The following is a 15,373-nucleotide window of genomic DNA, read 5'->3' as shown; positions in this document are numbered from 1 at the left end:
ACCCTTCACCCCAACCCACGTGCTCTTTGCCCGCTCACTGCTCAGTTGGAACCCGGTGGTGCCTGAACCTGGGCTGGAGAACAGATTTGGAGCTATACTTCCCAGTTTTGGGTACTTCTGCTTGCCCTCTGTATAATGGGGCTAATGGTGCCAAAACCACTGGCATCTTATTTCTATCACAGCTGCTCCAGATGTGTCCCCTTGCTCTCAGCATGGGCAGTGCCTACCTCTCTATCTCCACATGTGTCACAAGTAATAATCAATAATGACATCAGTTGATTAAATTTAGTGCCAATTTAAATTCCTGGTTGCAGGGAGCATCCCTGGCTTTTCGGGGCCAGCTCCCCCACTCAGCATCCTCCCCTCACCTGGGACATGGACGTGGCCCTGCAGGTGAGGCAGCAGATGGGGCTCAACGATTGAAGCTACGGCCAACCCAAGGGAAGGGAAATGTTCCCAAAAGTGCCGTGGGAGAACCTGGAGCAGAGTTGTAGACAACAGGCCATCAGAGAGGAGCCAAAGAAGCCTGGATGTGAGTGAAGCCGTGGGTGCAATGAAGAGCTTTAGCAGTTGGGCGATAAGATGTAATGCTGCTGTTTAACGCGTGTATTGGGAGCGCATCGTGGCAGGAGGCAACGTCACGGGTTTCCCCCTCTGCATCATCGTTTGTCAGCATTAGCTGATGGCACCAGTGCCGAGATGAGAGGGACTGCCGGGGTTAGAGGATGATAAAAAAGCAAAAAACATCAGCTTTGAACATTTAGGTACAGGTGTATGTTAAGTGCTATGGTGTGGCAAAATGCCTTTTGGTATTAGTGACTTCATGTGAGTGGTTTGGGGAGGCCAGAGAGGCTGAACGGCTCCGTTGCTCTCAAGCTGAGGAGATAGCGATGCTCTTAATACTGAGAGGGATTTAATCACACATGCATGTTAATGTGTTATAAAGCACCCCAGGGCATGCCATGAGCTCCTGCTTTCAAGGGAGGAATTCTCCCTCTGTGGGAATGAAAGAGCAGCTGCAGTGATGGCCAGAAACACCGTCTGGGTGGGGGGGAGCCCCCGACACCTCCCGCGGGGGCCCCCAAAATGAAGGTTGCTGGAAATGAGAGATGGAGGGAAGATGTTTGGGAAGAGACTAAAAGATGGAGGGAATTAAGGCAGGAAGCTTTGCCTGGAGAGCTGTGGCGGGGAGGAGGGATGTCCCAGTGGGATTGTGCGGGATGCGGGTCCCTGAGGAGCCCCATTCCCAGCCTGCTCTGTTCTGCCCTTGTGTCTTTGTCTGTTGGAAAGGGAAAGGCTTTGGGTGAAAGAATAAGAAATGGCAATGAAGCAGCAATGATTTGATACAAATATAAACCGAAGCTTCCTTGCTGAGGAGTCAAGACTCCAGCTCTCACCTTTAGCACGTTTATGCTGCTGTCTTGTGAATAACTACATCCATCTCCCAGTTTCTCTGTCTGTAAACTTAGGTTAATGGTATTATTCCTTGAACTATCTCATAGATGTGTTGCAAAAACAATGATTTTTTTTTTAGATTAAGATTGCCGCACATAAATTTTACATAATATATTGCACAGGGATGATCAGACTTTTAAGAAAGAGGAAAAAAAAGAGCAAGGAGAGGGTGAGTTTGTGTACTGAAGCAGCTTCATAGATGTCCCATTTGCCCGTGTGCTTTTCACAGCACACTTAAATTATGAGAACTGTAGTATAATTAGAATGACCAATTTGGAGCATCAGGTATGATGGAAATAAGAAAACAATGGAAAAACCCTGGTTTTGCTTACTGCACTCAAGATGTGTGCTGTGTGATTAGGTCTGACAATTACCCGGTCACTAAGCTCTTACCTCCATCCTCGCTAGAGCTTGCAATAATCTGATTGGAATATGGTTCAACTGCGTAACACTCGGGTTTTATGCTGCTTTTTCATTCCTTTACTGCGTATCTCGCATTCTTTTGCTCTCAATACATTCCCTTTTCCTGCTGTACTATGAATATTTTCAGAACTATGCTCAAGAGCCACAGGCCCCATTCATAACTGCTTTCCATTAGTCACTGATCCCATGAGCGCAGAAGTCCTCCCTTTCCCTGAGCTAAATGGTCTCAGGTCTTTTTCCTTGGGAGATGATTAAAAAAGTTCCTTTCCATCACTGGTGGGCTCTTTCCTTGCCATTAGGATGCCAAACAGATTTCCTACAATGTTGCCTTATGTGTCTCGAAATTAATTCTTTTTCCCCTTTCTGTAAACAATTTCAGGATGTGTCTTTTTGCTGCCTAACAATATCTGAGGGTTACAAGAAGATGATAATGAAAGTTTCAGTGGTTAAATTTCTGCTAATGGTGACTATAATGCATAAATATTACTTATCTTGGTTGTTGTTTTTACCTGTGTATTTTCCTAGATTTCAAGTTATCACCACATAATTATCATTATGCTCATAATCACTCGGATTTCTTGCATAACCCCACACCTCCTGCCCCAGCCTGTGATGGTCCCCGTGGTGCTGGGACCCCCTTCTTCTGAGAGTGATCTCTGCGACTGCTGGCTTCACCCTGCAGATGCAGACTACTTGCACCGCTCACTGGCTGACTTTCCAAGTGATGCATTAGATGAAATTCTCAAAAGTCAACATCAGAGATTTGAGGTTAGAAAGGGTGCAACTGCAGTGATGTGGCTGAAAAGTGAAGAGCATTGTTTTCTTAAAAAAAAAAAAAAGTGAAAAACAAATCATTTGGACTGCAGAGAAGTTTGTATATGCTGAAGTTTCTGCTCTGAAACGTCCCAAGGCCTGGTTGGATGGGGCTTTGAGCAACTTGATCTCATGAAAGATGTCCCTCCCTATGTTGGGCGGTTTGACGAGATGATCTTTGAAGGTTCCTTCCAGCCTAAACCATTCTGTGATGCTGTTATTCTCTGTTGTCTGAGTGGTCTCCCACCATGATCGCATTTAACAAGACTTCTGTCTGACCAGCCCTAAACTGTAGCCGTGTTATCATGCGCTTGGAGTCCCCATCTCTCCGACAGCAGTAAGGAGCCAACAGCAGCTCATTTACTGAGCAGCAGGTCCCTTCCCAGCATCTGATGGACCAGGCAGGAGGAGTAACGTGTGTATACAATGAAAACCCACCCTCTTGTCAGCATACAAGCAGACTAAATTAAGAAAGCAGAGGTCACCTAATTCAAAAGTCATTCCTGGCTTCCGAATGATGGAAAGTTTTCTACAAACCACATTAAAAAAGAAGTGTTGCACAAGTGCAAAAAATCTGTGTTATTTTTTTTTAATGTATTTTTGTGTTAACTAGATTTCTTCTGATTAGAACATTTCAAGAGACTTCGGTTAAAACACGTTGAGAAGGATGCCAATCAGCGCCTGAGCTGGTCCCGGGGGTCCTGCCCAGGCGAGGCTGTCCCACGCCGTCCCCTCGCTGCGGTGCCATCGCCAGGCTCCTGCCCCACGGAGGCAAGGCCGTGCGGGAGGAACCGCCGTGTCGGCAGCCTGTTTTCACCCATGTGCAACCAAACCCCACGGCCAAGGCCGTCCCTAATGGCCGCGGCGTACAAACAATGTCCCGATTGTGCCGCGCTGCTTGGACTCTCCTAGAAACGCAGTCACTGCGTCGGTATTAATTAAAAACAAAGCCTGCTCGCAATGCCCAGCTTGTGAACCCATTCCAGCAGCCACACTGAAGCAATCTTTGTGGGAACCTGGGTTACTTTAAGCCAAAAACACAAGGGGCCACCAGATCAGCTTTCCCCGATGAAACCCGGTGCGTGACAGTTCGGTATCGCACCGCAACCCGCCTGCACAAACCCACCTGGCGCTGCCGGGGCCGGCAAAGGCCGTGCCAGTCTTTTGCGAGCCCGTTTGTTTGCTGTGGCAGAGCTTCAGCTTTATAATCTGTGCGACGACAGACTCCAGGGCCGCTGCTATTGTTTTATTTGAATTGCAGAGATCTTGAAGTGCCCCAGTCCCGGCCCCTAATGCCGTCCTGTCTTGGGCGGTACAAATACAGAAGACCCAGGTGGGTCTTGTTCTTGCCAAACCTCCTGCGGAGCTCCCCAGGATCTGCTGGTTAAGCAAAGTAGGTCAGTGCTCCAGACACACAGACGTATGCGCACATCAAACAGGAGAGATGCAAACCGGAATATTAAGCCGCCAAGTGGCTGTTAAAAACTGTGCACGAGGGCAATTAAAATATTAGCATCCTTTCATGTAAGCAAAGCAGACAGAAGTGGCAATTAGTTTCAGTGACAACTCTGGAGTCCTGTTGGAGTGTCCTCGGAGGCCTTTTCTTTTTGGCCACCTGACGTTAGCATCCATTGATCTGACAACCCACGCCACAGCAGGTACGGACGTGACTGTGCAGGCACCTGCCTCCACGCACATGGGAGAGCGATGCACAGCGCCACGTGTGATGGGACACGTGCACATGCTGCCCGGCTGCCTTTGCCCACAGAGGAGCCGAGGTTGCTTCCCCACCTCCTGCCATTGGCCCGTGACACGCAAATGCAGCAAGCGCAAGTGCTGCCCCATCCCTTCAATCCTCTTCGGCAATGAACTAGACAACTTCAGTGTAAGGAAAGTCGCCAAGCGCTCGCCACCGCCTCCTGCAAACCTCCCTCGACACTTAAATGTTGTGCTGATGATTAACAAAAATAATTCCATACGGGTGAGTCACAGGGATGGTTTCATTCATTCATTCATTGAGGTTGTGATTGCAACCAAAATAAAGATGCCTCCTAAATCCCCATTCCCAGGTGCTATCCGACCCCTTGCACAGGGAAGAGCCATCTAACACCAGGGAAATAAACATCAGTAGTTCACTTTAATCTGGTTAGGGTTTCCAAGCCTATTACTGCAAAACCACTTAAAACCCTAATCACAGCTCTAAAGACACTGAGCTCTTGTGCACCAAGGAGCACTGGTGTGGGCCGAGCTGGGGTTTTAAATGGAATAAAATAATAATATTAAAAAAAAGAGACGAGAAAAAGGTTACCAAAATGTTTAGCCTTTGTTTTATTGAGTTACAACAAATGAGCAACAAGTTAGAAAAGTTGGATTTATTCAAACTCCCTAGCATTGTATTTGTGCAGCGTACTGAAAGGTGGGTAAGTTTTCCAAACCCAGCTCATCAGAGGAACGCACCGGATGGCTCTTGCACCCACTTGTCTACACACCCACGCTCCCACTCTCCCTCCTCCTCTTACGTGCACGGACAGACACCCCCACGCAAATCCAAATTAGCAGTATTTGAAAAAAAAGTGCACTCGGGAACCTAGGATTGATCTAAAAATTTAGTGGCAAGGGTTAATCAGAAATTTCTGTTGTGCACTACAACATCTAAAGCTGGAGGGCAGACTGTTGGTTATGGTGTCCATCGCTGTACCAGCTGAAGAAACACAAACAAGTTCGGATTATGAAGCATCTTAATTTCCTCTCTCCAACCCCTCTAGGGGTTGTACTGCATGTTTAAACAAAAAGTGCTAAAAAAACAAAACAAAAACCAACCAACAACAAAGAAAAGGCGTTCTAGCCAGATCTTCAGAGACCCACGGCTGGGGTTGATTTGTGAAAAGTGAAGTACAGGAGCTGGAGAAGACTCGCCTTATAGGAGCACGGAAAAGCAGAGAATTAAATACTTCAACCAGTAGCAGGTGGCCATAAAACAAAATGGAAAAGGCAAAACAACAAGAAAAAAAAACAAACAAACCCAACCACTCCAGAATGACCCTCTCCAACCCCATAATGCATTTAAGTGGGCTGAAATGTAAACTGGGGTGGGGATCTGGGCTCAGATGTTGATCTGCACCAACAAGACTCCAAAACATTGCAAATTTGTCTTAAAACGCTTCAGAAAAAATTCTCCTCTCCCTCCCCCACAAAAGTCACTTCCCTCCCCCAAACCAATCCCCAAATTTTGCAATGGCATTATATGCAAGAATAACTTGCACCTATTAAAAAGTTAACAAAATTTCCACGTTGTACAAATCTGCTCCAGCAGAGGAAGAGGCTGGGCAGGAAAGTGGGTGGGAGAGAAGCTAAGGAGAAACCTATGTACAAGGACCCTTTTTTCTTTCTTTCTTCCTTCCTTCCTTCCTTTTTCTTTTTAAATGCAGTAGTAGGACTTTGGCACTATAAACGATCCCATGATGACGCTCCACAAGAGTATTTCTTGCTGTGCCTCCACAAGCGTGGTTTGAGACTTGGAGTCGCAACACGCTATCTCACCCCAGGCAGGAAAATAGTTTTCTTCTATTTTCAGACAGCATTTCCCCTTCAACGTCAGGACAGTGCAGCTTGAGGAGTACCCCTGCAAAAATTATAAAAGTAGCATATTATTTTTGAAGGCAGTGTGAACAACTAGTTAAGCTGCCAACTAACACAGCGTCCAGTTTACATCCCTGCATACGCCATAGAACTATATTTTGTACTAACCACACCCCGAAGCCTATCCCTATTGCCGCCTGATGCTGCAGTAGGGTGCCCGATTTTTGTCGTACATAACAACTAGCTAACAACCCCTTATAGATTTCTAACAGGGACATACAGCCCAGCCTTGACTCTGCTGATCCCTCATTACTATACACCTCAGGTAGATCCTTATGCTGGCTCAAAGATGATGTGCACATGGGTTATGGGCAGTTACTTTGTGACCACAGGATGCTAAAGGCAAGACTTCAGGTCTTTCTTCCCCACTAAATCCTCTCATTAAATACTTTTTTTTCCCCCCACATTATTTTAGAAATAATTATACAAGCTGCAAGACAATGGAAAAAAATTGCACGTGCCTGTGCTCTGCAGAGTAGTTCCCTGGCTCTGCTATGATTCCTGCATCTACATAAAGGCTACACCATGGACCAGATGTTAAAAAATAAGCCCGCAAAACCCAACCTTCAAATACTCACCCACCTACACACATCCCCAGTTCCCAGCACAGAGGAATGGCTCTATGACGAATTGTTTAGCATGTTTTTCCCCATTGAGATGCATGTGTGCAAGTGCAGGCAGCTGCTCGGGCTGGAGCTGCACGCAGCAGCACGAGGCAGCTTTCCTGCACCACCCTCCTCACCCATCCTGCACCAGTGCTTACCGAAACCTAAGCTAACTCATTATTTCACACCTTTTATGAAAGTTGCTACCAGGTCTGTTATTTCCCACAAAAGCAGTGAGCTCTGTCTGGTACCTGCAATGTAGAAAGCAATGCAGTCCAGCCCAGTAAAAGGGCATGGGCTTGCACCAACACCAAAGGCAAAAGCCCTCCCCATCCTTGCGACCTTTCCTCAAACAGCCCCCTGGCTCCTCTTAACTCATTGGAAAATTTTAATTGCCGTGTTGGGTTTTGCTTCCCCCTCTGAAGTCCTTCATTGCGTTGCAGCTTGGGTCTCTGAGATGCCTCACTGGTTTCAGGGGAAACAGCAAATCTTCCATACTTTGGCTTCATTCCCTGAAATGTTTTAGGGTGACCTGAGCTTTACAAAAGCCACTGGTCAATCTGACACTGCCTTCAGGGTGGTGCCTCAGAGCCCAACACCAGTACTAGGCACTATAGCTAGCTTTAGGGATGAAACCCTAAACCACAAGAAAAATAAGAACTTGGACAGAAAGGGAGGGAAACACCAATGTTGTTCACTTTTACCGGTTTCAGACACCAAGGAATGCACTAGGCCACCAGCAACCGAGTGATCTTAGCTCCCGCAGCGGTGCAAAAGGGGTTGGAGGCACCAAAAGGAATCAGACCACCTGTGATGCCCAGTACAATGCATATAACAGAAGCAAGGGGTGACATCCTTTGGACTCTTTTTTCCTGGTGTGCAACTCCCAGGCATGGTTTTCCTTTGGCACATCTCAGAGCAGTGGTCATGGCCAGGACGCACATCTTTTGGGGTGTCTACTTACCTTGCTCCCACCATAAACCATGGATTTTGGTGCCTATATCTTCCAGGGTTTGGGCTTAAAATGGTGGTCATGAGATAACTTTTTATGCTTCTGAGAAAAAAACCCCAAAAGCTCTGGGCTGAGGAAATACCGATCTTGGGAAAACCCCACGGGGAGACAATGCTGTGAAGAAAGCCTGTGGTAGCTGCCAACCACTCTGGCATGCTCTGATCCCACTCTCATGTCTGAGCTGCAGTTTGCTGTATTTAATTTAGGACCAGTTTCTGTTTGTCAGGCTTGTGCAAATGGGGACAACAGACGTAATTTTGACCTGTGCTGCTGGAAGGCAGGAATATCTCTACTGATGGGAAACTACAGCACTCTCTTGATAGAGCAGTTGGGCCTCATTGCAAGAGGGACGTGAGGCTTCATTATGCAGCATCTGGAGCATTTTCAGTGATGGCTGAAACACTCCACCACTCCAGCAACCACTCCACATCTTGAAGAATGCCTTCAGACCCTACGGGGACAGGTCTCCCAGCCTCATTGCTCAGGAAAACCTGACCTGCTCTGCAGAATAAATCCAATTTTGTCAAAAGCTTCAGATACAGACTTAGTAACAGAGCCTTTTCTTAGTCCAGGGATACCATTTCAGAGCCAGGAGTGAATCCTGCTCTCGCTGAGACCGGAAACTTGTGAAACTCCCATTAACTGCAGCAGCAGCAGAATCTGCTGAACACAGATCAGTTTTGAAAAACTCAGTTTTTTAAGGCATAAAGTCTGTCTAGGCTGTAACACAAATACTCCCCAATAGTTTCAGAAACTCCTAAAGCTACACACTGGAGCAGAGAGTGACCAAGATGGTCTGTAAGAGCTCAGGTTTTACAGACGTCGCACACACATTCAGCCAACAACAGGAGTATGGAGATCAATGACCAAAAAACGTTTGCTTTAAACTACGTACATCAAGCTGAGAAAATAGCAACACCACGAATATCAAAGGACCATGTTTCTGCTTGATTTAGGGTTCAGCAGTGAAAGCTTCACATAATGACTGTGGCTGTGTGAGACTCAAGAGGAGAAATCCCTTGTCAGCTCTTCAGTTTACCTGTTACGTGCAGCCAGGACAGCGACACAACCCCTCTAAAGTACGGAGGGCTACAATGTTAGGAAAAATCAGACTTTTATATGACAACGGGCAGAAACAAGCTCTCTGTCAGGTCTTGCATGTCTTTGCCTTTGAGTCATATCCTGGATGTCACCTAAGCTAATGCCTTGTTAATTTAACACCAAAGTTTTAGTTTAAAATTACAAAAGATAGGTTTCCCAAAGATAAGAGTGAAAGCTTATCCTGACCGAGAAAGGAGCCAGTAGCTGGGATTTTTCCATGGGACCCATCAGTGTGGGGCATAAAGCTTCTAGCTTTTGTGTCACAATGTCTATTACAATGCCTCCATGCAAGCACGGGAGAGCAGGCACTGGTGCTTCTGGGCTGAGACTTACAGGGAGAATAAAGAAAAGTGAAAGAGAAAAAGACTTTTGTCAAGTTCCTAGGCCAGCATGCTGAGAAACGGGCAAAGAGCAGAGGACAAAATGGTTCTCTGATCTTACTGCATGGTCTTCACAGCGGAAGCCCTGCTCAAGTGCATCTCTCCTCAGTAAGTGCATTTTACAACCAGCCACCAGAAAGCTCCTCATCAAAAGGATAACCCAGCAGAAGTTTAACCGAGATCAAAGTTCTTACTAAAATTCTTCTCTGATACCACAGCCCTGGAGCTTTATGGTCAGCATCTGTGCCAGGGCACAAAAGCAGGAGGTTCACCCCAACGTATCCTACACTGCTTACAAGCACAAAAATGCAGGCACCAAGCCTACACTGCTGGAAGAGGGTTGTTGCAGAGCTTGGGTTCATAGTACAACAGGTTTGTAAGAAATAGTGGTTTCAGGCAACTCTTCATCCCTCTCCTGCCCTCCTCCCTATTCCGTCTCCTAACCCCTGGTCTGCTCCCTCTCCTCAGTACAAACGTTTATAGCTGGAAGGGGGAAATGATCTGGAATAACAACACTGAAAAAAAAAAAAAAAAAAAGTCCCACAATGCATTTATTCATCAGGTGTTTGATTTTAAAAGGCAGATCAGATCCTGGCTCTCCTTTCTTATGTGGCTGCACAGCAGTGGCACCCCAGCGTGCCTCCGGCTGATGTTCCCATGTCCTTCCTCTTTTAATCTCTGCCTTTGCCACACAGGTAGCACAGCCTGCTCCTCACATCCCTAATTACCAACTTCTGCAAGCGTAACACAGGACAGTGCCTTGCATTGCAGTCTGGAGCTTTAAGATACTTTGCGATACAGATGCTGCGATAACATTCCTCAAAATTAGCCAACACAATTCATAGTTCAAAATAAAACCACTGCAGGGTTTGCCTTTTTAACTCAGAGGAAACATCCAGAAGACTTTTGGACAAGTACTGCACAAAGAGAAAGTGGCGGGCTCTGGGCTAGCCAGCGGGGCTTGCTATGAGAAACTGCACCTCTGTGACAAATAGTAGTTCAATTCAAGCACCACCAGCTGCAATAGTAAGTCTTCAGTGCAAGTGTGGAGGGACTTCTTTCAATCTGGCTTTTGTATTCCATTTATTTATTTATGATTTTTATATTTTTTTAAAGAAATGCTGAAGTATATTATACTTATTAGATACCAGAAAACTACTGACTCTTTCTAAAATAGGTGTTCGCTCACTGTGGTTGTTAACGCAGGGTGTGGAGCTTTCTGTGGGATAAGTTCTAGCTTAAGGAGACTTGTTTGGGAGAAACAGACTCGGTTACACTGAGCACAAACATTACAGGCTCCAGTGAACTCAAGAAATACAAGTCAAGAAATGCTGACAGTGCTTGCTCCAGATTTATACCTGTGCAACTGTGGTCAGAAACAGGCTTTCAGCTCTCCATCATGTCCTTTCTCACTGTGAAAGATTGTATAAAACCCCCTTAAATAAAGGCCCTGCAGCTTGCTTTTAAATTCAAGATCCTCTGAAGAAGAGCTGCTAAAACACCCACACAGCTTAGTCTGGGGCACTTCCTAAGCCTCTCGAGTGAGCAAGCAGAACAAAGCAGGTTGAGGACTGTTCTCACCTGCAAGAGGAAGAGAGAACATTTGCATGAGCCACTTCAGTCCCCACAACTTTTTTTTTTTTTTCCTCCTGCTTGCTGTTGCATAAAGAGGCATCTCTGTCTTGGGCCCTTCCCCCAGTGACCTTTTATTCTGAACAGGGCAGGATGCTGCAACGGAAGGACCCGAGGTGCAAAAACAGGCACAGCCTCTATTCATGGGAGATGAATGATCTGTTAGAAAGGGGGATATTAGCAACTAGTGTTACTTACTGATTCATTGCATGGCTCAGCTGGTGTGTTTTACATCAAGTACTGCAGAGGTTATTATAGGTCGCTTAAAGGCAGAAAGTTTAATCACTTATTGCCAAAAAAACCAACAACAACAAAAAAAGTCACCCTTATCCAGGATTTGACCCACAAGCATACAAGAAACAAGGCGAACAGCACTAACCCCTCCCCTACCACGCAGTTGCTTTAATTTACAAGTAGGATGGGTCTCCCTTTTGTTCAGGCATCCAGCAGGCACAAGGATCCAGCACGGATGGGCTCCAGGGGTTTACACTGAGGAGGGGCTACCAGATGCTGGCAGCACACCCAGACAGAGGCAGGCTCAGAGAAACAGGGCACCATCAGCATTACCTGTCTATACGTGGGAATTGTCTCCAGATATACTTTCAGAGTCAAAGTCCGCCAGCTCTGCCTGGCCTTCAGGTGCTGTTTGGCTCCAGCTGTCTGTACAGTCCGATGCAGCGTCATCCTCACCCACCGTCACCTCCACCCAGTTGACCTCCGCTGGCTCCTCATTCTCCTCGCTGCCGTGGCCGTCGTGGCTGTTGCACTCCAACCTGTCCGTACCCTCCGCCTGATTCCCCAACAAAGAGTCTTTCAGTGGTTCGCAGTCTCTTTTTGCTCTCACCACTGGTTTCCCCCCATTCTCTTCATTCAGTTTTTTATGCTCCTGGTAATGCTGCCGAGATACCTCATTACCATTCTTTGGATTCTCAATGTGTTTTGATCCCTTTTTCTGGCTTTGCTCGTTATGACCATCAACAACATGCTGCTGCTGGTACTGGTCAATCCATTTAAGTGACCCCGTTCTTAGTGAAGACCGGTTTTCCTTGAACCAGCGAACTATTTCAGTTCTTGTGAGCCCAGTCTGAGATGCTAACTGGTCATACTCCTGGGGTGATGGCCACTGGGTCCTTGCAAACGTGCTTTTCAGTAGATGAATCTGCTCTTGGGTTTTCTTAAATGTAGTGGAGGATCCAGATAAAGCACCGGGGAGCTGAGAGCTACTCAGCAGTTCTGCCTGGCTTATTGCACCATTGGGAGTTCCTTGTTCTTTAATTTTTCTGTATGATCCCATGGAGTCCAAGACGGCTTGCTCCATGCTGTCCCTTATCTTTCTCCGCTCAGAGAACCATGAATCTATCTCCCTCCTACTCAGCTTAGTCTCCACTCGAAGCCTGTCCAATTCTCCTTGGGTAGGAAAAGAGCATCTTAGGAAACTCTCCTCAAGGGCCCTAAGCTGCTCTTGGGTTTTCTCTTTGAATCTCTGGGGAGTAAAATCTGTGTATGGGTGAAACGAACGGCCGTATCGACCAGCTGAAGGTGCTATTTGATCTTTTCCTAAAGCATCACCAGGGATGTGCACAATGCCCCTTTGACTTCTGTATCTGTGGTCACTGAACCACTTCTTGATCTCACTCCTGGAGAGACCTGTTGCCTCTATCAGCCGGTAGACCTCTGCATCATCAGGAAACTGGCTTGCCATGAAACTGGCCTTCAGCTCTGCTATCTGCTCCTTCGTCTTTTTTCGCTCGCTGGCTGGCGTCAGTGGTACAGCAGTCAACTTGGCAGGAATCTCAGGCACCTGAACAACATGAGGACGCTTGGCCTCTGGGGCACTTGATAAGGTCTGTATTGTCCTCTTTTGCCCCTGGTTTGGGGTAACAGCAAGTGTAATTGGTGAACAGGAGACAGTTGAGCCATTTGACACAGGAGTCAAAACCAGACCGGTCTGGCCCAGTATCTGACAAGGCAAAGCTGTCTGGATGATAGGCTGGGGCATTTTTGCAGTTGTCAAAGGAGCTGGCAGGACGGTGATGGTCTGGGGAACTGCCTGGATAGTACCATTGAACATCTTCTTTCTTGCCTCCTCCACTTCTTCAGGAGACCAACTTATACCATGCTTCAAACGTTGCGTAGCAAACCAGATTCGGATTTGTTCTTCTGGATGTTTTGATGCTGCTGTCAACCATGACAACTCTGCTTGCGTTGGGTAAGGAAATTTATTAAAGGAGTTGATCATGGTTGCATTAGTGTCCAGTGCAGAGTTGTATTTGGTACTATTCAGAGGTACCGGGACCTTGGGGACAAGGTTAATATTTGGTGGCAGCTGTACAGAGGGCATAACATGGGCTAACACATCATGGAGAAGGTCTCCGTTTATACAAGCAATAGCTTCAGTGGCTTCAGTTATGATGCGGGGCAGTGTGCCATCCACATGGTTTTCCGTAACTCCCTCTTCTGGCTTTTTGGGACCCTTCTTGGTTTCCCCTTTAGGCTTTCCCAGTTTCATCATTGGTGTTTTACTCGCACTAATTCCCCCATGAAGTGAATCACCACAGTCTGCGTTTTCTAGCCCACCACTTGTGACAGTAACATCATTAGCGGTGGTCTCAATTGACTGCTCTAGAACAGTCTGATTATTGCGTTTAATTAATTTCAGCTTAAAGTTAGTCTCTCCCGGGTGGTATTTCGTGTTGTGGTCAGATAAAGAATCGTATTTTTTGGTTGTGAAGTTGCATTCAGCACAGACATACAGGGGGTTGAGAATGACATTAGGATGCTGAGTGTCAACATGCTCCGTAAATTCATTTAAGTTTTGTGTTGAGTAAGGGCAGTATTTACACTCATAACCACCCTGGGGTTTCTTAGACTGATTTTCAGCTGGGGGCTTTGCTTCAACCACTTCACAGTCTTTGACTGAGCTTTCTGAGGGCAAATTTTTTTTAGAGTCCTGATGTGGTGCGCCAGCCCCCTTCTCTTTAGGAGCCTCTACACCCTCAGTGCCTTCCTGCTCCACGACTTCAGAAGTTCGTACCATACAGGGAGTCGTTGACTTTCTTTTGCTAGCCATGGCAGCTGCTGGCAGCAGGCTCTTGTCCCAAATGATGACTTTTTCAGACAGGGTGAGCAATCAACTCAATAGATCTTGCAAATGGCTCCAAGCTTCCTTGATTTTTTTACTGTACTTTGTTTAATGAAGAATTTCTGCCCTGGCTGTGACCATCAGCTCCGCCAGCAGACCTGTCAGCTGCATGACACCTGTGAAACAAAGCACACACATCGTTAGGCACTGAACTATAAAACACACATTTACCTGAAAGCCACAGCTCTAGATATGTACATTTAGAAGGCCGTTTTGGACAATGCTGAGCAAGAGCACTGCCATCAACTTAAAGAGTAAAAAATCTCCCCACAAAGAACAAAAGCAGTGGATAATTTGCAGTGAAGCACGCCACAGGTAGAAAATGGCTTTGAAACAAATAAGATGAACAGACAGGGGATTTTAATCTCTGCTAGACTCAATGCATTTAGCTAGAAAAGAAAGAAGATACTGCTATAAATACTGCATCTTTTTATAGAAGCTGCAGTTTCTATTAATTATTATTTTGAAGCCTGCAGATTTGAAATTGACTGCGATTTATATTAAACTTAATTACTTCCCACTGTCACTTACCTTGTAAATATGTCTACTAAATGATTGTGGTTACTAATGATGGGTGATTTCTAAATAAAGCTATAGGGCCTGCCTTGGTTGTAAAAGTAAAGGCAGAAAGAAGAGTTAATGCAAATCAACAAGTTCAAAGGTCTGGGTATTGACAAGAGGTGGGTTCAAAGAAACTGCAGCAGATCTGTGGAGGCCTATCAAGTCTTTTCTGGAACAAAAGTTTCTTTAAAACACCGCTTTTCACTCAATATTGACAGAGGTAGCTAGCAAAGGTCACAGAAGCCCTTAGATACCTTTCAAACAAGGTTCCTTCCTCTGACCCTGCTGATATTGTCATCAAGCCCCAATTTGTGCACTTCACTCCCTACAGAATTAAAAAAATCCGATTTTTAAGCATGATTCATACATTGAAGTGGTTTTGAAAGCTCCCAAATACAAGAATTCTGTAAAACATGTTTTTAAAAGGATCTGAGGTCAACATCAGAACAACTACAAAGAAGAACTACACCAGCTGTTTCAGAATCTACCCGCACTCATCAGGAGTGGGTGGACGGAAGGAGGGGAATTTAGTTGTCAAAACAGTTTCATTAATTGAAGAAAAAAAAAAGTAAAAAAAAAGTCACTCTACTATTTGACAAGATGCCTCTTC

The 15,373-nt window shown here is 46.0% G+C and overlaps 1 protein-coding gene across 1 annotated transcript; it reads right to left on the bottom strand.

Annotated features, from left to right (window-relative positions):
• Positions 1-6,256: 6,256 nt before the first annotated feature.
• ZHX2 (zinc fingers and homeoboxes 2) lies at positions 6,257-14,312 on the bottom strand. Its single transcript, XM_009880997.1, has 2 exons — positions 11,628-14,312; positions 6,257-6,313 (listed from the first exon to the last, which is right to left on the bottom strand). The coding sequence occupies exon 1, from the start codon at positions 14,128-14,130 to the stop codon at positions 11,632-11,634; it is 2,499 nt and encodes an 832-aa protein (XP_009879299.1). The 5' UTR covers positions 14,131-14,312; the 3' UTR covers positions 6,257-6,313; positions 11,628-11,631.
• Between the last annotated feature and the right edge of the window lie 1,061 nt (positions 14,313-15,373).

The sequence above is a fragment of the Charadrius vociferus genome, unplaced genomic scaffold (genome assembly GCF_000708025.1).
Source record: "Charadrius vociferus isolate BGI_N301 unplaced genomic scaffold, ASM70802v2 scaffold2, whole genome shotgun sequence".
Taxonomy (NCBI): Eukaryota; Metazoa; Chordata; class Aves; order Charadriiformes; family Charadriidae; genus Charadrius; species Charadrius vociferus.
Note: the sequence above shows the minus strand (reverse complement) of the source record. Positions and strands in the feature narration are given on the sequence as shown.

What these genes read in the sequence shown, in the direction of transcription:
- ZHX2 (XM_009880997.1), bottom strand. Translation starts at nt 14,130, where the DNA reads ATGGCTAGCAAAAGAAAGTCAACGACTCCCTGTATGGTACGAACTTCT.